At 40.6% G+C, this 25,477-nt stretch overlaps 1 protein-coding gene across 1 annotated transcript in view; it reads left to right on the plus strand.

The window, feature by feature from the left end:
* The first annotated feature begins 1,877 nt into the window (after nucleotides 1-1,877).
* Nucleotides 1,878-25,477, plus strand: part of Tnks (tankyrase) — a 334,181-nt gene continuing 310,581 nt past the window's right edge. Inside the window, exons 1-2 of the mRNA XM_067146370.2 lie at nucleotides 1,878-2,070; nucleotides 17,156-17,380. Coding sequence (XP_067002471.2) covers nucleotides 1,878-2,070; nucleotides 17,156-17,380 — 418 coding nt within the window. The remainder of the gene's footprint in view (nucleotides 2,071-17,155; nucleotides 17,381-25,477) is intronic.

Here is a 25,477-nt window from a genome sequence, read left to right on the forward strand (position 1 = left end):
TTATAGACTGTTATGCCTTTCAGCGTTCAGTCTGCAAGCCTGTGAGAATTTACTAAACGTCGCCACAATCCTCGACTTGCAACTAGTGTTGTGGCCTCATTTAGTTCTATAAAACAAGACGGAAATAATTTCCGAATAACACCAATTTCTATTCAGGAATGCAGATTCGAAATATGGTTAGAGAGAGCCTAAACTCTTCACTAACGTGACATCTAGTTCAACGAAGCGCTGGTGTGTAATAAGCGACCATACTAAAGACCTTACTTTAAAGCAAGTGTGTGAAACGCGTTGGGAACCTCGCGTAAGTGCTGTTCAGGCTGTTAGATACCAATACGCGGAAGTTAGGGATGCATTGGTAGATGACCCCCAAACAGCCTCTGTAGCTCAATCTTTGATTAATGAGATGGAAGAATTTTCCTTCATCGTAACTTTGATCTTGTGGAATGACATTCTTTTTAAAGTTAATTTAAGCAGTAAAAGCATTCAAGGGAAAGAGGTAGACACCAGTGAATGTTCAGAAAAGTTCAATAAGTGTTTGGAGTTTTTAAACTGATTTAGAGAGAATGGATATGTGGAGGCAGTAATCTCCGATAAAGGTATAGCTGCTGAACTTGGTATCGAACCTGTTTTCCCGAGAAAAGGATTCGTAAACCAAAACGCGTTTTTTTATATGAGTCTTCTGAGGAAGTGCAATCGTCACTTGAAGAAACCTTTATGAGAGAAGTTTTTTTATCCATTTAGTGGATACAGTTTTGAACTCACTTAAGAAGAGGTCAACCAACAAGTGTGGGGTTTTGGGGTAATGTTGCTCATCTTCCAGGAAAACAAGATCTAAAACAAAGTTGTTTGGACCTTGAAAGAAATTTAACTGACAAAACAAGGTATCTGATATCAACGGCATTGAACTGTATCTAGAACCTTTGACATGTAAGTTCGATTTCAGATCATGGAAAGAACACAGTCACACCAAAAGAAGTGTTGTGTATGATCAAAAACACAAACAGTAAAGATTTGTTTACAAACTTGTGGGTCGCATAAAGAGTGTTACTAACAATACCCGTGAGAGTTGGTTTTGCCGAACGAAGCTTTAGAAAGCTTAAGCTTATACAAACATATTTGCGCTCTACAATGACACAGGAAAGGCTGAGCTCTCTCGCTATTCTAGCAATAGGAAATGACACAGCAAAAAAGTTAGACTGTAGAGAAATTCTGACAACATTTACTCATGCTAAACCCACGCGAATGACTTTCAATGTTTGAAGTTTGTATATAGACGACAAAAAAGAACATCTAAGACAAGAACAAATAATGAAAAATCAAAGACTGTATTTTGTTTATAAATAAATGAAATCGTAGTACCATCAAAGATGTAGTGGACGGTGGGTGATCCGTGACGCTGTTATTCATAATAGCTGCTTGTTTTTCCAGTCAACACGGCGGGTCCATAAATGGTGGATAATGGAGTGGCTCTAAAGAGCTAGGGTATCATCCCCTGGAACCAAAACTGGAACGAACAAAATTACGAGTTTTACCGGGCGTTGGGGTCGCCGATTTAAGTCTTGTCTTGGGCGCCTACATACCATGCGACGGCCCTGATTCTAGTCAGAGGATATATTTAAAAATCATAATTTTTTAGCCCCTATAAACAATAATCATCATCATCATCATCAGCAGCAGCAGCAGCAGCAGCATCATCGTCGTCGTCTTCATATAGGTGGTATTGTTTATTCTTAGAAGTCAAAGTGTAATACTCCTTGAGGTGAAGAATGACGAGAAAATTGGTTTGACGTACGGTTCTTTCTGGCTACCTTTCGCTGGATCTTGAATCGCATCAGAGTATATCCTCTTTGAGTTAAACAGTGTGTGACAATGACAAGATGGCGAGTAGGAGGTCAGTTTTAGCTGCTTCAATAGAACCACTTCCTGCTTCTAACGGGGATCCCCTACGAGAACTTTTTGAAGCTTGTAAGACAGGGGATATTGTGAGGGTTAAAAAACTTATTACTCCACAAACTGTAAATGCGAGGGACACTGCAGGCAGGAAGTCAACTCCATTACATTTCGCAGCTGGTAAGTTTCGAGTATCCGTCCATTTCTTAGATTCTTTTGTGTTTTTTAACTTGATTAATTCTAGCTAACTGTTTATATCGTCATAGATGTAGTGGTTGCAATCTCAAGGGGGTAGAGACGAATTTCCCTGAAGTGGTATCGAGTTTGACACTTTGCGGATAAACAAAACCTTTGTTTTTGTTTTGACTTTTTGCAATTAGTTTTTTTTTTTTACTGTTCCATTACTAGGGCTTGTTTCTTCTTGCGTTCCGGCCTTCTAAGGACCACGTTACAATTTCAATTCTTCCTTCTTAGTTCTTTCCTTTTCTTCCAGTATTCTTTCATTGTTTCACTGTGCTTCTTTTTCCTGTCTTCAGTCCACTTTGTGCCTGTTTTCTTTTCCTTCCTCCCTTGGAATCCTTCCATTTGTAAGACTTTCTTCCTAAAAATCTTTCTTTCCAATAATTTTCTTCTCGTATGTTGATCCTTTCCAGGTCTTGACTTGAATCCAGGTGGTAGTTGATTTCTTTTCCCAAAGGTACTTGAAGATTCGTTTAGTCTATTGTCATCCATTCTGTAAATGTGTCCAAGAAATAGCAGTCTCCTTTTTCTTATTGTTTCTGATATGTTGGCTATGTTCTGGTAAATTTCATTGTTACTTCTTAATTTCCAAAACTCTGCAATTCTTAGAGGACCTAATATTTTCCCTATAATTCTTCTTTCTAATATTTCTAATTTATCGAGCTTGTAGTTCAGTGCTAGACATTCGCTAGCATAAAGGCATTCTGGTTTCACTACTGTGTTGTAGACCTAGTGCTTTATTTTAAGTTTTCTTGATAAGCACTTTTTGTTAGGCCTATAAGTATTTTTAGTTATACCGTAAGCTCTTTTCGTCTTTTGTAATATTTAATCTGCTCTGTATCCCCCACCCTTATCGATATCTATAGGTTAGTTAAGAATGAAGAAGTAAATTTCTAGCTATGTGACGGAAAGTATGTACGCTTAATATATATTTATTTATGGGCCCCGTACCAGAATTAAAAGCAGTACGTATTGGTTCTGGTACAAATCCGATGCCTCGTGACAGATACTTAATTCATTTACAATCTATAAGGACTTTTTATGTTTATATAGGTTTATTTGTGTACAGTGTGGATTTATTGTGCAGGGTGAAGGAGCACAAAAGTAGGCCTGATATTGAATTCCTTCCACTGTTTGACAGTTCCTAAACCAATATGAATTAAAGGCAAAGTATTCTTTCTAGTAGGTTTGCTTGGGACCATACTTACTCAATCATTCTGCTTTGATATGTTCCCACCTTTGATGCATCTTCTCCTAGTGTAGTACATTTTTTCTTCCTGAAAACCACATACATTCTTCAGGATCTGTGTCACAACCAGTCTGTTTTGTAGGTAGAGATTCGATTACAGATGCACATGATGAGGAAATGGTAATAGCATAAAATAATGATACACAGCCATACCAAAGTAGTAGCAACGAGAGATCGTCCCTTTATGCTAACCAGGGACCCATCAAATCTCCCTCGAAGTATTATCACACCGGGCGAGTTGGCCGTGCGCGTTGAGTCGCGCGGCTGTGAGCTTGCATCCGGGAGATAGTAGGTTCAAATCCCACTATCGGCAGCCCTGAAGATGGTTTTCCGTGGTTTCCCATTTTCACACCAGGCAAATGCTGGGGCTGTACCTTAATTAAGGCCACGGCCGCTTCCTTCCAACTCCTAGGCCTTTCCTATCCCATCGTCGCCATAAGACCTATCTGTGTCGGTGCGACGTAAAGCCCCTAGCAAAAAAAAAAAAAAAAAAAAAAAGTATTATCACATAACTTATAGTAGAATTGGTAGAATTACTGCCCACTCACCAAATCTTGTAGCATTATTAGGAGGTATAATTTAATCAAATCTTGGAATTTCTTTCAGAGGAGAGAGGTGTTCATTGCGATGTCCTGGAACCTGCCATTCTGCCCTAAAAACTACATTTACTTTTGTAACGTAGGGAAGAGGGGTACTTCATAGGTTATAAACTTCTTTTTATTCAAAAAGATTGCATATTATGGTATTGAAAAGGTGGACCATTACAACATTAATTTCATAATCATTATTGTAATAAGAGGAGTACTTGCCATTGTCTTTGCTAAACTACAAACTTGCATTCCTATTGGCTAACGTCCACGAACCTACTACGCTAGCGTAGCAGGGGGAGAGGTGATACTCCCAGGTGGCGGATAGGGGGGTCCTAACCGGCTTTCCGGCAGACTTGAGGGAAATAAAATACCTCTCGCGGACCAAACACACAACCCCCTGTGGGTGGGGGATGCAGACGAACACCTGCGGTATCCACTGCCTGTCATAAGGGGCGACTAAAATGGGCGACCAAGGGAATATAATATTAGAACCATGAAACTCCTTGTGAGTAGTACCACAATGCGGGGAACACCATGGGTCGCTTTTACTTGCGCGTAATACCACTATGTTAGGTACCAAATAGGTTTATGATTAGTAGTAAACGAGAGCGCGACAGCCTTTACAGTACCTGTGATTAGTAGCGCACTATATGAGCGACACAGCCTTTACAGTACCTGTGATTAGTAGCGCACTATATGAGCGACACCATGGGATGACGTAACCCATGATTCTGGCTTTCCTATGATTAGTACCCACTATATGAGGAACGCCACGGGATAGTACGAGTCTCTGTGGTTAGTACACTTACGTGATAAACACCATAGGTTTGTGTTTCCTGTCAATGGCGCCGCAACGTGCAAAACACCGTAGGTCTGTAATACATGTGCGAATTTCATTACGTGTGAGTAGTACCATAATGTGTGAAATACCGTGAGTCTATGCTACTCTTGATTTGTACCGCAACATGACAAATACCATGGTTCTACTTTTCTAGCGATAAGTACCATTCTGAGGGGCCGATGACTTGGATTTTGGACTCCTTTCGACTTCAAGCATCATCGATTCAGTATCTTGCTATAGCAGCAGTCCCTCAGTCAGTAATACTATTGTTTTACGCCAGCTTCTGTGCATGTGAGGCACTGTGAGTTGGTTCCTCTGATCGTTTTAAATTCATATCCATCCATTCATTCTTCATCCTCACGTTTTGAATTGTGGTCAGTGGAGGATTTTGGATTTTTAATTTGTCACTTCATTTCATCTTATTTTGTACCATTAGGGGCCGATAACCTAGATGTTAGGCCCCTTTAAACAACAATCATCAATCACTATTGACTAACGTAAGTCGCATGCAACGTCATTCACGTCAGTCATAATAAACTAGATTGTATTACCAACCGCGGGAGAAGAAAACACAAAGTAACAGGACATATAAAGGAAACAATGCTGAATACAGAATAGGAATGATTTTATATCTAACTTAAGATAATGCAGAGGCAGGTACAGTGCTTCAGCGGCAATGAGGAATTTGTGCACTCTCTGCTGTAGGGAGAAGGAGCTTTTGAACAGGGATTCGGCAAGATATCCCACAAAGTTCATGTACGCGCAGTTGTTGTCCTCAAACAGTCAGTGTTATGATTAAGTCCTGAAAAAAGTAGTGTACCACTAGATCCTACAGAATGCACTATAATCTCCCCACGCCAATCTTAATTATGAAGAAGGTATTACCAGTGCAGACCAAGGGTGTCTGCACAAGGGAAACTGCCAGGTGGAACTAAAGGCTTAACCTGCTCTTGTCCAAACCTACCCTAACCTATCTGGACCATTGATCTTGTCCAGGTCAGTAGTGTTTCCATAGGAAGCTAGAGGCCTAACGCTGCTTCGTGGTGGCTCTAACCTGGGGGCTTCTACCCGCAGCCCCCCTTTGCTTGTCACCAAATCACTGGTCTTGCCCAACCCTACCCTGACCAATCCAGACCAATGATCTTATTCAGGCCAATAGTGTTTTCATAGGAAACTAGAGGCCTAACGCCGCTTGGCAGTGGTTCTTGCACCCCCAAGCCCCCTTTGCTTGTCCCCAAATCAATGGTCTTGTTACCAGGCGAGCTGGCCGTGCGCGTAGAGGCGCGCGGCTGTGAGCTTGCATCCGGGAGATAGTAGGTTCGAATCCCACTATCGGCAGCCCTGAAAATGGTTTTCCGTGGTTTCCCATTTTCACACCAGGCAAATGCTGGGGCTGTACCTTATTTAAGGCCACGGCCGCTTCCTTCCAACTCCCAGGCCTTTCCTATCCCATCGTCGCCATAAGACCTATCTGTGTCGGTGCGACGTAAAGCCCCTAGCAAAAAAAAAAACTGGTCTTGTCCACCGCTGCCCTAACTAGTTCTTAACTGTAAAGAGGTTGACAGCCTTCTCAACTTCCCCGACCACGTCTCCCACGAGAAGTAAACAAAAGACAGTCAGCCGCGCGGAGCCGAGGCACTAATATTGGCAAGCACGGATGGTAGTATTGATGAAGAATGTAAAACCAAGGTTGTAATATTGTTGGGAGATCAGAAGAATGCACTTGCCCGCTGAGGCACGGGGCGAAGGGGTTTTCACCAGAGAGCCAGTGACGCAATGGTTACCATAGCAACTCCGCTACTATCCAGGTGACTTTATATTATCTTCTACTGGCAGCTCTTCGCTCTTGTCAGTTGTAATCCAGCAAACTGCAAAGCGTGAGTCGATGTTTTCGTGTAGCAGATAAGAGCCAATCTGTCTGGGCATAACAGGAAGTTCGTGCTTGCAGGCCACATTCCTCATTCTTGCATTCTTCTCATCTCTACACAGTATGCGAAATGCAACTGTTTTTTGTGTTTCCATTGGCTGGCTGTGACGAAGGCATGTTTACTGTTGTATCCGATAGAGCCTGCAATCACATCTGGTCACAGGGCTGCTACATTCAGTGAGAATAAGAAAAATGCCCGCTTTGAGATTGTCATATTATGTGCAGGTCAGGACTGCTCAGTCCTTCATGAGTTTACAGTATGAGTGAAATTTATAACTTTTCAAACTTTGTAATTTTTTTTTTTTTTTTTTTTTTTTTTTTTTTTTTTTTTTTTTTTTTTTGGAAACGTATCTCTAGACCGATGGTCTTGAAACTGTCGCCTGGGGACTTGCACTTTCAGACTCCCTTTGCTTGCTGTGCTAGTGTATTTCAACTTTTCTCCATTCTCGAATTTTGAAATCATCTGCGCAACTCCATGTTGGATCTCTAACCTATCTTTTGCTTGCCTGGAATTGAATCGTGATGGCTTTGTAAGTGTCTAAGTCCCGGTTCTTTTATATCCTTCTCAGTCACTATTCGCTCGGTGGTATGGCTTTTCTTGCTAGGTGAACAGGTGGTTGGTCCATCAGTTGGGAAACAATCTTGTCACATGACAATGGAAAGCTACCCTCCTGTTCCTGGCACAACCCCTGTGGATGAGGGCCGCAGACGAAGAATACAACCATGGTATTCTGTGCCTGTCGTAAGACGCAACTAAATGGGTAACACCTTCTGCGGAAGGGGGACACAGAGATGTAGAATACACCCCCGGTACCCCCTGCCTGTCTTAAGATGCGGGTAAAATCGGTGATCTACGCGTGGACATGGATTTGCGGTTTGATACAATGTGTTGGACCCCTTGTGAATGGGAGCGGCTGAATACATTAACAGGTAATCTCTGCCTGTTGTAGAAGGCGACTGAAAGGGTCATGTGGCCATTGGTCTCCTCTTTATTTTTACTGTTTTTTTTTTTTTTTTTTTAGGTTTAGTTGTAGACCGATTCAAAATTCTTGATGCGCTTGCTGCTGAGAGAAGGGCCTCTTACATGAGAGATTACGCCCGAAAGCTTGCTTGCGACCACCCAGGGATCTTGTGGGTGGGAGCGTCATGTACCCGTGCAGTAGTATCTGCCTGACAACACAGGTCCCCTCACAGCCGAATGCCAGGATTAATTGTTTTTTATTTTTCTATATATTTAGTGTTCTGTACATGCTATTGTGGGTGATTGGAGGAAGGGAGTCCTAGTGCTCATTGCCTCAGTCATTCCATATTAGTCATTGCCCAACATCGGACCCAGACCCCGGGCAATACCAGCTACGACCAGGTGGATGTTGCCTTGGCTGCTTGGTTCGGTTACAGAGACCCCTGATCGCAGTGGGTGGTATTCGGGGAGGATGATTTTGGGCATGGCTTCGAAGCATCTTCGACCTGCCCAAGGTGGTTCCCCGCCGAAGTCTTCAACTTTTGATTCCTTTAGGGGTTGAATTCCCTGGGAAACGTGCTCAGCGTGAAGGATTGGGATCCAGCTTCCCTAGGTTTCTGGTTGCTACCAGAACTGATGGGCACGATTTTAAGCTGGTAGGCACATTGAAGGCGTCTATGGCAAACTTGAGGATCTGAAGAAAATGTGCAGTGGTAGTCTGCTTTTGAAGACTCGCACAGCACTGCAAGGGGATCAGTTGCCTAAGTGTGACCACTTTGGCGAAATCCCTGTCAAAGTGGAGGACTAATCCTTGAATCTGGTTCGCGGAGTCATCTTCCATCGCGACCTTATTTTGAACACTGACAACGAGTTGATGGAAGACATGAAGAACCGTGGCATGACACGTCCGATGCATTACGTGCCAAGTTAACGGTGAAGATGTTGCAAATGGTGCCTTCATTGTCTCCTTCAAGTTGTCAGTGTTACCAGACAAAGTCAAGGTAACAACTTATTGTTGCGATGTGAGGCCGTATATCCTACCTTATATGTGATGCTATCAATGCCAGAGATTCGGACATATGTATCTCGTTGTTCGAATCCGTCTGTGTGTGGTACATGTGGAAGAGCAGCTCATGGCACAGAAGAGTGTATAAGTTCGTACAGGTGCCCTAACTGCTGTGGTCTTCATTTTCCTTGAGATCGGAACTGTCTGACATAATTAGAAATAGGAAAGGATTTCCACCTATAATACTTATTTATTGCACTTATTATGCTACAGTACCGGTTTCGACCCCCTACATAGGGTCATCTTCAGCTTAACAATACCTTCACATCTATGTCATGAAGCTATGATTAAGATTACAGTCTAGTGAATGCCATATGATTATAAACATTTGGTCACATCCAAATGGTGCATGTCGAAACGGGAACTGGCGTGTCACTATGTGCGAGTAGTACCACTATATTAGGTACGAAATAGGTTTGTGATTAGTAGCAGCCAAGACCTGGCCTGGGGGTTTCCAGTACCCGTGCGTCGTACCCATGTGAGCAACACCGCGGGTCTGGGCGTTGCCTGTGAGTTGTACCACTATATGAGTGACACCATGGGTCTGCGTTGCCTGTGATTAGTACCACCTATGTGAGGAACACCACGGGATAGCGTGGTTAGTACACCTAGGTGAGGAACCTCATCGGTTTGTGTTGGCTATGAGTGGCGCCATTGTGTGAGAAACACCATAGGTTTGCGACCTATACGAAGTACAATACTTGTGAGTAGTACCATCTTGTGTGGAACACCGTGAGTCTTCGCTCCTTTTGTTTAGTACCCCAACATGACAAATACCATGGTTCTACTTTACTCGCGACATGTACCATTCTGTGGGGCCTTAGACGTGGATTTTGCACCCCGTAGACATCAAGCATCATTGTGCTTTATAAGTGGTCCCTTGGTCAGTAATACTATTATTTACGATCCTTTTTTTGAGTCTGATCCACTGGGGTTTTTTTTTTTTTTTTTTGTTGTTGGGTTCATGTCCTCCATTCATTCTTCATGACATATTTTATTTTATTTTGGTCAGTGGATGAATTTGAACATTTTGTTATTTCATTTCGTACCATTAGGGCCGATGACCTCGATGTTAGGCCCCTTTAAACAACAAGCATCATCATCATCTGATTCAGATAGATATTACATCTTCATCGGAATCTGAGTCCATCAGAATTTCCCGCACTTCGTTCTGAGTAACGCAACGTATCATTCCCGCACATCTAGCTATGTTCACTGCTTATAAGGAACTAATTGCTTTATTTGTAGCAGGAAGAGCAGCCGTGAAATTATTATGCACATTATTGTGCTCATTGTAGTGACTCGTTATATTAGTAACAAATCAAGATCATTTTCATAAGCCAGAATTCACAGCAAAATGCGAGGAAAATTACGTGGTTGATATATCAACCGCTCGTCCTTTTGGGGTGTTTGGGTGTGGTTGAAATTTCAACTGCTCGCCCTTTTCGAGGCGTAATTCTCTGGGTGATATTTCAACCGCTCGTCCGATAAAGCTTAAACATGCTGATTGGCCAAAATCACATCACTAGCTGTCTTTCCGCCTGTTGCCATTTCTTGATGGATGCAGTATAGCTTCTACCGAAGTCCCAGTCTCTCTCTTTTTTAAATTTTTTTTATTAATGTTTTTTTTTGGCTAGTTGCTTTACGTCGCACCGACACATAGGTCTTATGGTGACAATGGGACAGGAAAGGCCTAGGATGGGACGGAAGCGGCCGTGGCCTTAATTTAAGGTACAACCCGAGCATTTGCTTGGTGTGAAAATGGGAAACCACGGAAAACCATCTTCAGGGCTGCCGACAGTGGGGTTCGAACCCACTATCTCCCGAATGCAAGCTCACAGCTGCGCGCTCCTAACCGCACGGAGTCCCAGTCTCATCCATGGCTGTGACAATATGGAAGCTGCTGGGGTATGGGTGGTGTTGAGTAATGACATTTGGAGCACAACTAGTGTCTGAGTGTTATGAAAGATGTTGGTCATAGGATCAGTTGTGCTGCAGTAGCACCTTCTGGTCCAGTGAGGAAAGCAATGCCAAACTACCTCACTCCTCATCTTGCCTAGTACGCCTCATTTTGGTGCTGCCATTGGTTTTTTGCGGTTTCCCTATAACTGCATAGCTTTTGGTGGTGCTGTTTGAGGATCGAACCAGCCTATGGGCTGATGACCTAACAGATACAGACAGCTGTCTTTAACGACGTGACTAGGCAGACCATGGATGACAAAATAACTTACATAACACAAGTTATTCTTGCTGCTGCTGAGGAGCCCATTCCGTCCTTTTCAGAGACTCCTCGCCGAGAACTTGTCCCTTGGTGGAATGAAGAAATTGCAGCAGCTAGTAAAGAACGCCGTCACGCTCATAAATGATATCGTAGGCAGCCTACTGTGGCCAACTTGGTAACTTTTAAAAAACTCCACTCTAAGGCACGAGTTCTTATTGGACAATGCAAGAAAGCTTTGTGGAAGAGATATGTATCGTCTATGATGTCAAATACCCCGTCATCTCAAGTGCGGACTAAACTTCGACGTATTTCGGGTATCCAAGGATCATCTTCTATACTGGAAATTTCCATTGCAAGCAGTATCGTCACTGAACCACTCTCGATTGCTGACCATCTAGCCAGTCATTTTGCGGATTTGTCTGGCTCCGGGAGTTACCATCGTTATTTCCTCGCTGTGCAGTGTGAGGCAGAACGTTGTCACCTTAGTTTTGCCACTCAAGCTTCAGAGGACTACAACGTGCCCTTCACAGTGTGGGAACTCTGCAGCGCCTTGGTGCTTCGCAAGGACACGTCTCCTGGACCAGACAACATCCATAACCAGATGTTGAAACACCTTAGTGAGGATGGTCTTCTATATCTCCTTTGTGTGTTCAACCGAATCTGGATTTTCTTTCTCAGTTGCGAAAGGGCATAGTCATTCCTGTCCTCAAGCCTGACAAAGATCCTAAGTATGCAGGAAGTTGCAGACCTATTTGTCCTGCAGACTGCTTGTGTAAGCTATTTGAGAGGTTGGTAAATCGCTGACTTGTGTGGTGTCTGGAGAAACAAGTACTTTTGTCCTATTAACTGTGTGGTATTCGAGCCGCTCGCTCGACCACTGCCCACTTGGTACGCCTGGGGAGTTCTGTCCAGGATGCATTTCTTCGCAAACCGCATTTGGTGGCTGTTTCCTTTGACTTAGAAAAGGCCTGTGACACCACATGGCGATATGGTATCCTTTCAGTCCTGCATCAGTGGAGATTCCGAGATAACTTGCCAGTATTTATTGTGAATGTTTTGTCCCTCCGTCTATTCCGTGTCCAAGTATGTATGTATGTAATATGTATGTATGTATGTACGTTGGGTATTCAGCCCGAAGGCTGGTAGGGAGGGCATATTCACAATACCATGTTCAAGAAAACAGAGTTCCAGAGGGATCGGTTCTTAGTGTCACTCTGTACGCAATTGCCATAAAGGGTTTGTCGCTGCTGCTGGTTCAGCAGTAATACCATCGCTATACTCTATGTGGAAGATTTTGCTCTCCATTAGAGCTCTGCAGTACGCACTGTCCGATGAGTACTGACATTTTCTACTGTGTACTAACTCCTTGAGCTCGCTACAGTCTATTAATAATTGTTTTCTTCGGCACCCTCTGGTCCAGCAGATCTAGGAGCTGCTGGCCAGGTTTTCGAGGCCGGCACCTGAATCATGTTTATGTGGCTCCCAAGTCACATGGGTGTAGAGGGAAACGGGTTAGCAGATCAGGCTGCCAAGGAGGCAGTTACATTGCCCCTGTTGCCTTACAAGGTTCCAGCAAGTGATATTCGCTCTCAGCAGAGACATTTGGTCATGTCCCATTGGGAGATGGAGTGGCAGGCCACTTCACTTCCACATAAGCTGAGGGCGATAAAAGGTACAACAAAGGTATGGAGAACTTCTCTTTGGGCTTCTCGGAGTGAAGCACTGGTATTATGACGTCTTTGGATCGGCCACGGTATAATAACACACTCCTATTTACTGAAAGTACAACCCCCTCCGGTGTTTACTTGCGGCGATCATCGTAACGTAGTACACATCCTTACGGAGTGAGTGGACCAGGTCGATCTGCGCCGTAGTCTAGAACTCCTAAGTACCCTCTACGTCATCCTGCGCGATGACGAGCAGTCAGCAGACCTCATCATGTGTTTTATGAGGGACAGGGGTCGTTTCTATCATGTGTAATATTGTCCTTTGTCTTAGTGTATTTCAGTTAACTGCGCTTTTATCCCATTGACTCAATTTTAATTTGTGTTTGCGTATTTTAATGTGTTATTATAACTTCTAACTTGAATTAAATATCTTTGTACTTCCAGGCAATGCCTTATTCCGTTGTCACCCGTATTTTTCTATAATATTAGAAAATAGGGCATTGCAAATTAGATCCACTGAATTGTTTTAATTTCATTAAAAAAATTTGTTTTCAGAAAATTCATTTAAGGAGGAATGTGAAAGGAAGTGAAAATAATTGAATTCTTTTTATGGAGAAACGTATATCCCAAAAACCGATGGTTACAGACGTGAAAATTGGTATTTGGAATCTCCTTGAAAAATAAAGAAACATGCATTTTGGAGGGAAATCAACTTTGGGGAGGGCGTGAAAAGGAGCTTAGTTCTTTTTCATGGGGATACATATATCTGAGAAACTGAAGATGTTGCAGTCGTGATAATTGGTATTTGGAAGCTCCGTTATAAATTAAAAAACACGTATATTTTGTTTTTGGAAAATTCATGTAAGGGGGAGTGTGAAAGGAAGTGAAGAAAGTTGAATTATTTTGATGGAGAAACATATATCTCAAAAACTGAAGTTTACAGATGTGAAAATTGGTGGTTGGAATCTCCTTTAAGAATTAAAAAAAAACCACACATTTTGTGGGCGGAGTTAATCAAATTAATGGTGGAGGAGTCGGTTGAAGAAGGAGTTGAATTTTTTTTATGAGGATATTCACATCTGAAAAACTGAAGATGTTAGACAAGAAAATTTGTATTTGGAATCTTCTTTCAAAGTAAAGAAATACATATGCGTTTGTCTTCAGAAAATCCACTTGAGGAAGTGAATGAATTGAAAAATTAGTTGATTTCTTTGTATGATGATACTTATATCTATATCAAAAACTAACGATGGTACAGACGTGAAAATTGGTAGTTGGAATCTCCTTTAAAAATAATTTTTTTTTTTCCAACTTGAGACAAGGCTGTTTCTCACGTGTACACTTCTATGTCACACGGTCATCTTAGCCCCAAAAGGCAATACCACAAATGTGGTTTACAAAAATTTTCTGGGGTGAGTGAAACTCTTCAGGGATTTTCAGATAATGTCTTAATACAGTGCCGAGGAACGATTATTTCTCTTTACAAAGCAAAAAATTAAATGTATTCTAATTCATTACAAATTACAAAATCCATGTGAGCAAAACAGTAATGTTATAAAATTTGTGGTGCTGTTACTGAATTTCTACCCACTTTATTTGCAGTGAACCTAGTTTTTACTCGTATTGTACTATTTTTGACTTTCATAATATCCCATCACACATACAGTAAACACACAAATAGATGGAATTTTAAAGATCAATTCGTAAACAATGACGGGCAGGACTATTTCCATTGAAAAACATTGTATTTTTTCTCTACTGTGATTCTGCAATTTATTGTTGGAAATGTATGTGGCCGAAATTAAGGTGGATAAGCTACAAGGTTTCCTTTTTATTTATTGGAGGAATGTGTCATGGTAATGAAATTCGTGTACTTTTTATAATTTCTCAGTTATGTTGAAAGTAATTGAGTACCAAGCTCAATAGCTGCAGTTGCTTAAGTGCGACCAGTATCCAGTCTTTTGGAGGTAATTAGTTTGAACCCTACTGGCGGCAGCCCTGAAGATGGTTTCTCATGGTTTCCCATTTTCACACCAGGCAAATGCTGGGGCTGTACCTTAATTAAGGCTACGGCCGCTTCGTTCCCTCTTCTAGGCCTTTCGTGCCCTATCGTCGCCATAAGACCTGCCTGTGTCGGTGCGACGTTAAGCAACTTGTAAAAATAAAGATGGCAATTGAGTCATATACGACAGTGACATCTTTCGCTCACATACTAATGACTTCGCAATGCCATCTATCTTAATGATAATGTTCCACCTTGCAAATACTATTAACAGTCTATTATGTTTCTAACATGTACAGCTATTTGTAATATAATAAAGGCTGTATTGACGAGGTGGAACCATGTAGTTATTTAAATGTGTTTAAATAAATGAATGTGTGATTAATTTTGAGTCAGTACGACCCTAAGGTATTTGACCATTTTTTATAAATAATGAATTAATAGTTTAAAGTGACCTATCGCCAGGAATTTATAATAGGTAAGTTAAATTCATGTAAAATGCAAATATATATGATGTAAGTAAATGTAAGTTGGAATAAGAGGAGACAGGTGGAGCGAAGGTGGCAGGAGGAGGAGATTGAAGAGATAAGGGAAAAGAAAATCAGTAAAACTATTCACTAATTTTAGTTTCTCCCCACCCAAAAGCTCTACTACCCAGGCAGGTCCCGCAAGTACGATGCCGGCGCATTCTGGCCTCATTCTGATTTTCAAAATTGCTCACAGGTAGGGCTCGTCATTCGTATTGAGAATATCTCTCACCAAGATTTTCCTTTAATTATAATTGAGAGAGTTCCCACCTTTCAATACATTTATTACTTTGTGCCTTATCAAGAAAAACATGTAATTTGTCAAGTACATGTTTTGTCCCTGTTTGCAGAACATTTTCAGCTTGGAAGATAAATTGTATCTAAAAAGATGTTAGATAGGTTTAAATTATAAAGTCGAAAACATTTTAAAAAGTTCTTAAAACATTTGTCAGTCACTATGTTGTTTACTTCTTTTTGTGGATAAACACTACATTGTCCTATTAATATTTTCTTGTGGTATTTCCCTAAATGATTGATTTGTGGTTAAAAATCTTCAATAAGCTCTGGTTGTATTTTTGACATTGATAATATAAGGTTTTTTTTTTTTTAACCTAGCTAGGGACCACTTTGACAGACTCAAGAGCATACATCCATATTGCATTCCAGTTGCAATCAAGAGGAATTTCCCCACCTAGGTTAAAAAACCCTTATATTGTTAACATCAAAAACATAACCTGACAGCTTATTGAAGATTTTTAACCGCAAATCAATAATTTAAGGCAGTAAACTACCACAAGAAAATATTAATAGGACGAAACAGTATAACCACAAGAAGAAGAAAACTGAGCGTGATGGCCATACGGTTAGGGGCGCACAGCAGTAAGCTTGCATTCGGGAGATAATTTGTTGGAACCCCACTGTCGGCAGCCGTGAAGATGGTTCTCTTTGGTTTCCCATTTTCACAACACGCAAATGCTGGGGCTGTATCTTAATTAAGGCCATGACCACTTCCTTCCTACTCATCTTTCAAGCTGAAGATATCCTGTAAAGAGGGATGAAACATATACTCGACTAATTGTTTTTTCTTGATAAGCCAAAAAATAATATATGTATTGAAGGGTGAGAACTATCTCAATTGTTATTGAATATCGTCAATATGGATTTTTGGCAATGAAGTTTGTAAGATTTTCCCTCTTTTTCTAAAAGTCAATTGGATGGTCTTCACTAAATTGATTGAGAGACAGTTTTTTTTCCCCCACCCTTTTGCCTAGTTCTAGTAAAGCTGTTTGTAGATTTTCTTTGTCATCTGCGTAAAGGAGGAGTTTTGTTTGTCATACATTTCAGGATGTCTGCTGTGAGTATATTGAAAAAAGGGCTCATGGGATCACCCTGGAGGACTCCATTAATTTGTTTGAAGGTATCTGATATGGCAACGCCCTCATTAATTTCCACAGAGTTGCCTGCCAAGATGTTTTGTAATGACCTGGCTAGTGGATGTGTCTTCTCAATCATATCTCTTATCTTCATTTCAGGAACGAGAGTCTGAAACCTGTAAACATTTTGATGACATTTAGAAACTAAGCATTATTATTTGAAAAATAAACCAAATTAATTTTTTCAGTGAAAATAAGAGATGTGATGCTACTGAAAATCCACTAATAATAGTGTCTACTCCAGTAGAGCAGCTGCAGAAGATGTCTCCGTGTTAGGAGTGACCCAAATTTTCTGCTGGCTGTAGCTGTGAAATGCCTGAAGTCAGGCTGGGGTGACAGATGGGTTGTCACAACTAAACGGATCATGTCAGTGCCAGAGTTAGCCTGCTCTAAATCAGATGGTAGCCTTTCACCTTTGCAAAATACTTTTTCATTTGTTGTCATAAGTTTATATCTGTTGAAAGCAATTTTTTGAACTCGGCACTCCACAGTTGTACTTATTTGTTTTTAACATCTGTTTTCATTTTCTCACTGTTCACAGGATATGGTCGTCGTGATGTGGTAGAATTTCTTCTGGCCAGTGGAGCATCAATCCAAGCTCGCGATGATGGTGGGTTGCATCCCCTCCATAATGCATGCTCATTTGGGCATGCTGATGTTGTACGATTATTACTGGAAGCTGGAGCAAACCCCAATACCCGAGATAATTGGCACTACACTCCCTTACATGAAGCAGCTATTAAAGGGAAAGTGGATGTTTGTATTGGTAAGTTAGTATTTATGCTTGCCTTCATGTATATACTGTATACCAACAATGTCTTTTTCTCTTTTTGTTTGTTTGTTAGGTCTGACTGCAATGCTAGGAATAATGAGGAAAGAATTATAATGGTCTGGGATATGCTTTCATAAAAAAATTGAGCATGCACACTTCAGCAATATATTTTGGAAACTCTAGAGGTCCCTCCTTATTAAAAATTACAATTCCATTAGCAGCAGTAGCTATCTGTGGAAAGTACATATCCCAGTGACTGCTGGCTGCTGTTCGGTTAGTGAATTGTAAGCTAAAAGAAGTCCTTGATGATGTTGCCGATTCCTTTTTTTTAACTGTCAGGATTTCTTTCGAGTTGTTTCTCATTTTGCGTATCTGCATCCTCCCACAAGTTAATTTAGAATGGAGAACTTGCATGTAGGTGTTTTCTTCAATTGCTTTGTGGACCAATTGAGTGTTAATTTTTTCCCCGGTCGTTTGTAATCTTCTTCTGAATGGTTTTGCATAGTTCTCGGCAGCAGTTGAACTCTCTGTCTATCCGATGTCTTTCCTCCATGAGGCTCTTGGTATTGGCACTTTTTGTATTGTTCTTCAATTTGGTTTTGTGTCATACTTTCTTTGTGGCCAACTGGAGCTGCTGGTGATTTTCTCCCCCAGTTCATTTCTCCGCCAGTTCAGTTCTCAGTTCAGTTCATTTCTCTGCCAGTTCAGTTCTCAATTCTCAATTGACGTTTGGCAAATTTTGGCTCTCTCTGGTGGTTATGCGCTGAAACATAGACATCCAACCAATCCCAACCTGCCATTCATATCAATTTATATCGGTCGAGTGCGATCTCAAAACCTAGTTGTCCACTCTTTAATATTTATATTCACCACATGGTTAACCTATCTCACTCAGCGTGTATGGTATTCGTTACTGAACCCTTGAACTTACCGTTCCATCGTTGGTCGGCCACAGCTGCTGCAATAGAACAATATCGAACTCTTAAATCTTGGGGTCGTAGCGGGTGTATTTCGGTCTTGACCAAACGATGGGGTTCAGAAGAGAGCCTAACTACTTGAAATGAGGAGCAAATGTGTGGTTACTAAATTTCATTAAATTATCAAATGCAAAAATTATGTTTATAAAACCATTCATCAGAAAAAAAAATTATTAGTTAACATTTAAACGCAGTCACATTGCAATGCGTGAAGTTGTCTTTTTATACTTATTGAAGAACTTTCTTCAGAGGAAAGTAGAACATATCACAAATTAGTGGACAGCGAAAACTAGAAAAACAAAAATAAAACCTGAAAATCGGGCACCATTTGATCCAAACGATAACTGAGAATTAATCCACACGATCCATGGAAAATCTGACCTTCAACAAGTAGAATTCCAGATTTGCATTTAATTAAGGTTATCCACCAGTCTGATATCCTGTCGGATGTGTCAACACCCGCCGAATGGACCCTTAATCGAACCAAATTGACTATCAGTTGCTGTGGATAGGTTGTGAAATATTACTGGAAAGCATGGTGTTCACTACAGGTTAACAGCAACAGTCATAATTAAAAATAAAATTCCACCATGCATTGTCATTTCGTGACACCCTTAAGTTACGGAATAATTCCGATGCTGAAACATGCATCACCCAAACAGCTGTTCAGAAGTAACCAACAACAACTCGATCCGAGAGGATCTTACATTACGTCATTCTGAAGGAAAAAACTGCGAAATGCAGGAAACACTTATTCATGATGCATTTAGAAGAAATGCTGAACACTGAAGTTAAAGAAAGAGTGGTAAATCACTTGAAATTATTCTTATAAAATCAACTTTCAGGTTATAAACGGTTATGTTAAGTTTAATAAACTTACAAGTCCACACGATAAAATAAAATAAAAAAAGTACCAAAGGAAATCTTTCCATTCCCAAAATTATGACTACCATTACAAAACCGTCTGCCTATGTTTGTCCCAATAAACTAATTACAAGTTATTGACGGACCAAATTCTTACCTATTATAAAATGAAAGAACGAAAATTGAAAATAAAATATATTAACAACAGACGAATCGAAACCGCATTCATAGCGTAAGCCGTACATAAATCAGCTAAGTGTCAACACACAGCGCTATCAAGGCATATCGGACATCTGAACGATAAAATAATTAAGTCAAGAAAGAACATTAAAAATACTAAAGTTCACTGAAGCCGAACGTGCGTGGCAAACAACGGTAATAATCAACCTCCATTAGCTCAGTATCCATGCTAGACAACCCTCATGTTTATGCCACTAGTGGTTCCATGCTATTATGTAAACACCTTCGAGGTGGTAAGGAATGTGCCAAAAATGGCCTCAATATTACTTTGCTAACACTCGTCGCATTAATCTTTACTGCTGCAGATACTACCAACATTCAAGTCACTTCGCAAAACACCAAACCTAAAACTTGACTATATACAGACGACACCCTAATCCTGTCGTCAAGCCTACATAGTGTCTACACACCCTAACAATAACATCTATATATTCATGCAGCATCCTAAATCTTTCGTTGAGTGTAAACAGGGATGTCTATTCATCCTCTATAATGTCAGGCGAAATTGTAACTTCAGACACACACGCTGATATTTAACTTTGAACCTGGTCGAAACTCGAACACAATGAAATGAAGCTTGCCACAGAATGAACGCAAGTCTGGAAATGTAACTATGTCCATTCTTGTGAATAAACGTGAAATGAACATTTAATAACGCGCGACTACTCTAATCTACGGCTCAAACACAATCTCAACATACGCAGTAACGTTCGGAAAATGAAGTATAAATTCAACACTCGTCTACTTCACGTGAATATTGCCAAAACAGTAATCACCACCACCACAAGAAATTCACAATGTACTGTAATTCTAGTGTGCGGCCCAAAATCGCCTACCATCTCACTGTTCCAAACATTTCTATCCACGAACTATCCAGTGAAGCGAATTTTCCTCAATATACCCAGCCAAACTATCACTTTAATAACGTCCAATATCTCATCCCACAGTGTTCACGATTTAATGATCATCTCGTCTCATAATAAAAAAATATACTGAATGGAAATTTGTTCCAATAATTAAATAACACGAACCGTGTTTCAAAATGCTATTTGGTTCGTGAGGTCGCTTACCATAAATGCACTATGCTGATTTTACATAAATCGTCATTTGAACTTAACTGCCAAGAGCTACAATCTTCTACAGAAATTGTTTACCATGGGGAGTTCTTGACTTGAAATCATAATAGGCGTTACAACACACACACTTAGAATCTGATCACCATCATAAAATCGGTCAGCTGTTCCGGATTGCTAACGGGACATCATTATACAGCCTGTCTCAGAAATATCACATTTAATATACAGCCTGTCTTGAAAATTCTTCTCCATCGACAAATATAGCCTGTCTCAAAAATCCTTCTCCATCGCCTATCATCACGGCGACATTACTCATGAAATACAGGCTTCCTATGCCTTCAACGTCTTCACAACTATTCTCTTAACATTTTATTCTGACACAATCCATTTCTTCCTGTTCGAACCTCGGTACTCCCATGACGAACAATTTCATAAGAATCTTTTCATTCATTTCATTACATCTTTCGGATCTCAAGGACAAAATAACATACCGTGATTTCCTATATCACAAAATATATGGTGTCACAAAAATTAACTTCCCATGAATGAATATAACTTTATCAGACTTCACTGGATTTTGAAACGAACGCAAATCTTACTCGACATTACCGTTAAATACATGTTTTAACATAGAAATTTCTTATCCTGATGCAAATATTATTATTATTATTATTATTATTATTATTATTATTATTATTACGATTAATTTTCTCTGAACTCATAGGATGTTCAAATTTATTGTATTCACCACGACTACATTATCGTTATTACCTTCCTAACTTTTATCAGCTTGAGCAACATTTCTTCTATTTTTTAGTACGATATTTAAACTCGCATTTTTACAGTTTCTTAACGTGATTTTTACCACACTGAAGAGTTTCGCACACCGATAAGAAATATAAACACTTCGCCTGAACATTTTTCAATACTAATTCGACACGCGCTGGAAAATTTTGTTGGGACAAACAAATTACACTATCTATAATATTAATACAAATATAGACAGACCTGTAATGGAGTCATCTTGGAGTTCTGGTTACATATTAGCCAGCTTGCCTCGGATTCAGCCGCACATGACTGTAGAATACATTTTCTTCTTACATTTACTTACAATTACACAGATTTTACACTTTTTATTAATAAAAACACAAATGATGCACTCTTTCTCGCCTGTTATCATGCGAACGTATCTTCTCTCTGCCTGCCGACAGTAAACTGTCTGCGGGAACTATATTCTCCCCCTCGGTTAGGCCAGGTGTTTCACAAGATGTCAGAAACTCGACCCTGTCGCTGGCAAGTCTCCAGACTCCCTTTGATAATTTCCAACATACAGTGGAATAAATGAAACCAGCTACGTATTTTAGTTAAATATCTATGCCTTCACGGTTTTCGTCGGTGGAAGTTCAGGAAATTTTATATCACTTTCAACTAACTACATGAATGTATAACAAAGTTATTCTGAGGAAACACAATTACCGCACTTTCTCGTAGACGAGCAACGTGGCTTCTCCGCCCAGACTTTCAGATCGAGTGTATGAATGTTTGTGGAGGGGGTTCCTTTTATACCATCTGAGATGACGCTACCCTGATTATGAAGTCTAGTGCTGCAATCTTCTAATTTCACAACCGCTGGACCAGTCTTCCTGAAATTTATTCCAAAAATTCAGACAATTACAGTTCAACAATGGTGTTATTTTTATATTTTTCCATACTTGCAACAGGCGCCCGTAATAAATTTATTTCTGACATGTAACTTCACACATTTTCTTAGGAATTGACCTCGGCATGTGTCGCAAATCCGCCAGTACAAACGCCAACTTCTCTCCAGGCATAATTACATTTAAATTCACCCTGTGGATTCTGTCTTCATTTAATGTTTATTAATAATTTCAATCCTTTATTCCTGGATTAACTATGTTGCCAAAATCTCTTGTGAAGGTTTTTCACAAATTGTTAAATTAGTCAGTACTCGAAATCAACCGAAGTGTCCCGGCATTTCACGAGCGGGGAGCTTGTTCGCTACGGTGAGTTTTGTCTCACGGTCTTGGAGGGTGAGATACTCTCGTAATAAAAAACATGGCTGCCCCAAAAAGTTATTTGTAGCTGAAATATTTATCTGCAATTATTTATCATCGTAGAATTATGGGTTCAGTAGGTTCGTGATCTTTTGCATTTCCATTCAGTAATCACAGTAGTGTGTTTTTCATATTAGTCTTTATCTCTCTAGTATAGTATAGTTTACATTTCAGCATAGCGTAAGTTAGTATATTATAGAACTGTTCAGAGTATAAAAGCAGCTGTAGTTTTATTTACGTTCATACTAAATTCGTTATGTTTACCATGTCTCAGTGTAGTTTGGGAATGACAAGTGGCAAGATATCGAGGGGTGTGGGGAAAGGCGCGTCCTTGAGAAGCCAGACCTGTGAAATTGTGTCCAATGTGTGTGAGTACTTTGAGAAAGAAAAGGAGAATGGTGCTACATTGCTTTCCTTAGCACAAGCCAATACAGTGCCGACGCTACCAAAGTAAGTAAATACACAGTAGTGGCAGTTGTAAAGGAGAAATACCATGCTGAGGAACAATCTATTGGATCATCTCAGTTTGAAATGCTGGGTAAGAAAAGGAATTGGGCCAATCAGTGATGAACTTGGACAGTTTCCAGAAAGATGCCATTTGTCAGTATATTCGTGACTTTGCAAGTGACTAATATTTATGACTATTACTGCAGAAAAGACCACCCTACTCTTGTGAAACTACGTGAGTCTATGAGGGAAAGCAAACTACCGTACTATTTACTTGCATTTTCGACTTTTTTTAAAACCACTTTTACAGCCAAAGAAAAGTATTTTGTGCAGTGGACACATGACTTCTAGGTTACAATGAGCTATAAATTGCACATGTAAACATTCTACACTATTCTTTAACAAACTTATGGATGTATTTGAGTTATACTGGCTATTTTTGTTGGAAGGCAGTATTTCTAAATGTAAAAAGACAATAAATGGTGAACACGACTTTTAAGCTTAGGCCCTACATATAAAGCAAATATACAGTAGAAACCCGTTTTAACGTACCTGCTTTTAAGGAATTCCCACTTTTAACAAAGATTTTTTGTAAAGCCCTGCCAAATCGTCATAAGCACAATATTATTTAAACCTCCTAACGAACCCCGACATAAGGAAGAGTCTGCTTTTAAGGAATATATTTCACATAAATTACCACGAACCTGCTACGCAGGCGTAGCATGGGGAGAGGAGATACTCCCACGTGGCACGTCCCAGGTGGCGGACAGGGGGTTCCTAACCGGCTTGCCGGCGGACTTGAGGGAAATAAAATACCTCTCGCGGACCAAACACCCCCCCCTGTGGGTGGGGGAGGCAGACGAATAATACACCCACGGTATCCACTGCCTGTCATGAGAGGCGACTAAAAGGGGCGACCAAGGGATGTGCTTGGATTAGAACCATGAAACTACTTTTGATTAGTACTTTCACGCGCGGAACACCATCGGTTGCTTTTACTTGCGAGTAGTACCACTCTGTTAGGTACTCCATAGTTTTGTGATTCGTAGCACTCGAGTGGGGTTCAGTGTGTGTTTCCAGTACCCGTGAGTCGTGCTGTGTGTGCAACACCACAGGTATGGGCATTGCCTGTGAGTTGTACCCGTGTGAGCGACACCACGTGTCTGATGTAGATGTTGATTCCCATAGGGAACCTAAAATATTTGTCCCGAATGAGTAAATTTATAATACCAATATAAATGGTCCATTATTGGACATTATAAATTTTCCAGCTAACTCATTCTTGGTTGCCTGCGTTTCGCCCTCGTGTGCTGAGTTAGGCTCGTCAGTTGGGACTTGGCACACCACCCAAGACGCAAGGCTAGTGCATACCGTGGAGGCCACTGCATAGGCTACTTGAAGCCACCAGCAGTGCCAATGCACTATGAAAGCTATGTCTCATTTTCAAAAATTGATGCCTGCCTGGCTATCTAATGATGTAGATGTTGATTCCCATAGGGAACCTAAAATATTTGTCCTGAATGAGTAAATTTATAATACCAATATAAATGGTCCTTTATTGGACATTATAAATTTTCCAGCTAACTCATTCTTGGTTGCCTGCGTTTCGCCCTCGTGTGCTAAGTTAGGCTCGTCAGTTGGGACTTGGCACACCACCCAAGACGCAAGGCTAGTGCATATCGTGGAGGCCACTGCATAGGCTACTTGAAGCCACCAGCAGTGCCAATGCACTATGAGAGCTATGTCTCATTTTCAAAAATTGATGTCTGCCTGGCTATCAAATGATGTAGATGTTGATTCCCATAGGGAACCTAAAATATTTGTCCCGAATGAGTAAATTTATAATACCAATATAAATGGTCCGTTATTGGACATTATAAATTTTCCAGCTAACTCATTCTTGGTTGCCTGCGTTTCGCCCTCATGTGCTAAGTTAGGCTCCTCAGTTGGGACTTGGCACACCACCCAAGACGCAAGGCTAGTGCATACCGTGGAGGCCACTGCATAGGCTACTTGAAGCCACCAGCAGTGCCAATGCACTATGAGAGCTATGTCTCATTTTCAAAAATTGATGCCTGCCTGGCTATCAAATGATGTAGATGTTGATTCCCATAGGGAACCTAAAATATTTGTCCCGAATGAGTAAATTTATAATACCAATATAAATGGTCCTTTATTGGACATTATAAATTTTCCAGCTAACTCATTCTTGGTTGCCTGCGTTTCACCCTCGTGTGCTAAGTTAGGCTCGTCAGTTGGGACTTGGTATATTGGTATTATAAATTTACTCATTCGGGACAAATATTTTAGGTTCCCTGTGGGAATCAACATCTACATCATTTGATAGCCAGGCAGGCATCAATTTTTGAAAATGAGACATAGCTCTCATAGTGCATTGGCACTGCTGGTGGC

The sequence above is a fragment of the Anabrus simplex genome, chromosome 4, assembly GCF_040414725.1.
Source record: "Anabrus simplex isolate iqAnaSimp1 chromosome 4, ASM4041472v1, whole genome shotgun sequence".
In the NCBI taxonomy this organism is placed as follows: Eukaryota; Metazoa; Arthropoda; class Insecta; order Orthoptera; family Tettigoniidae; genus Anabrus; species Anabrus simplex.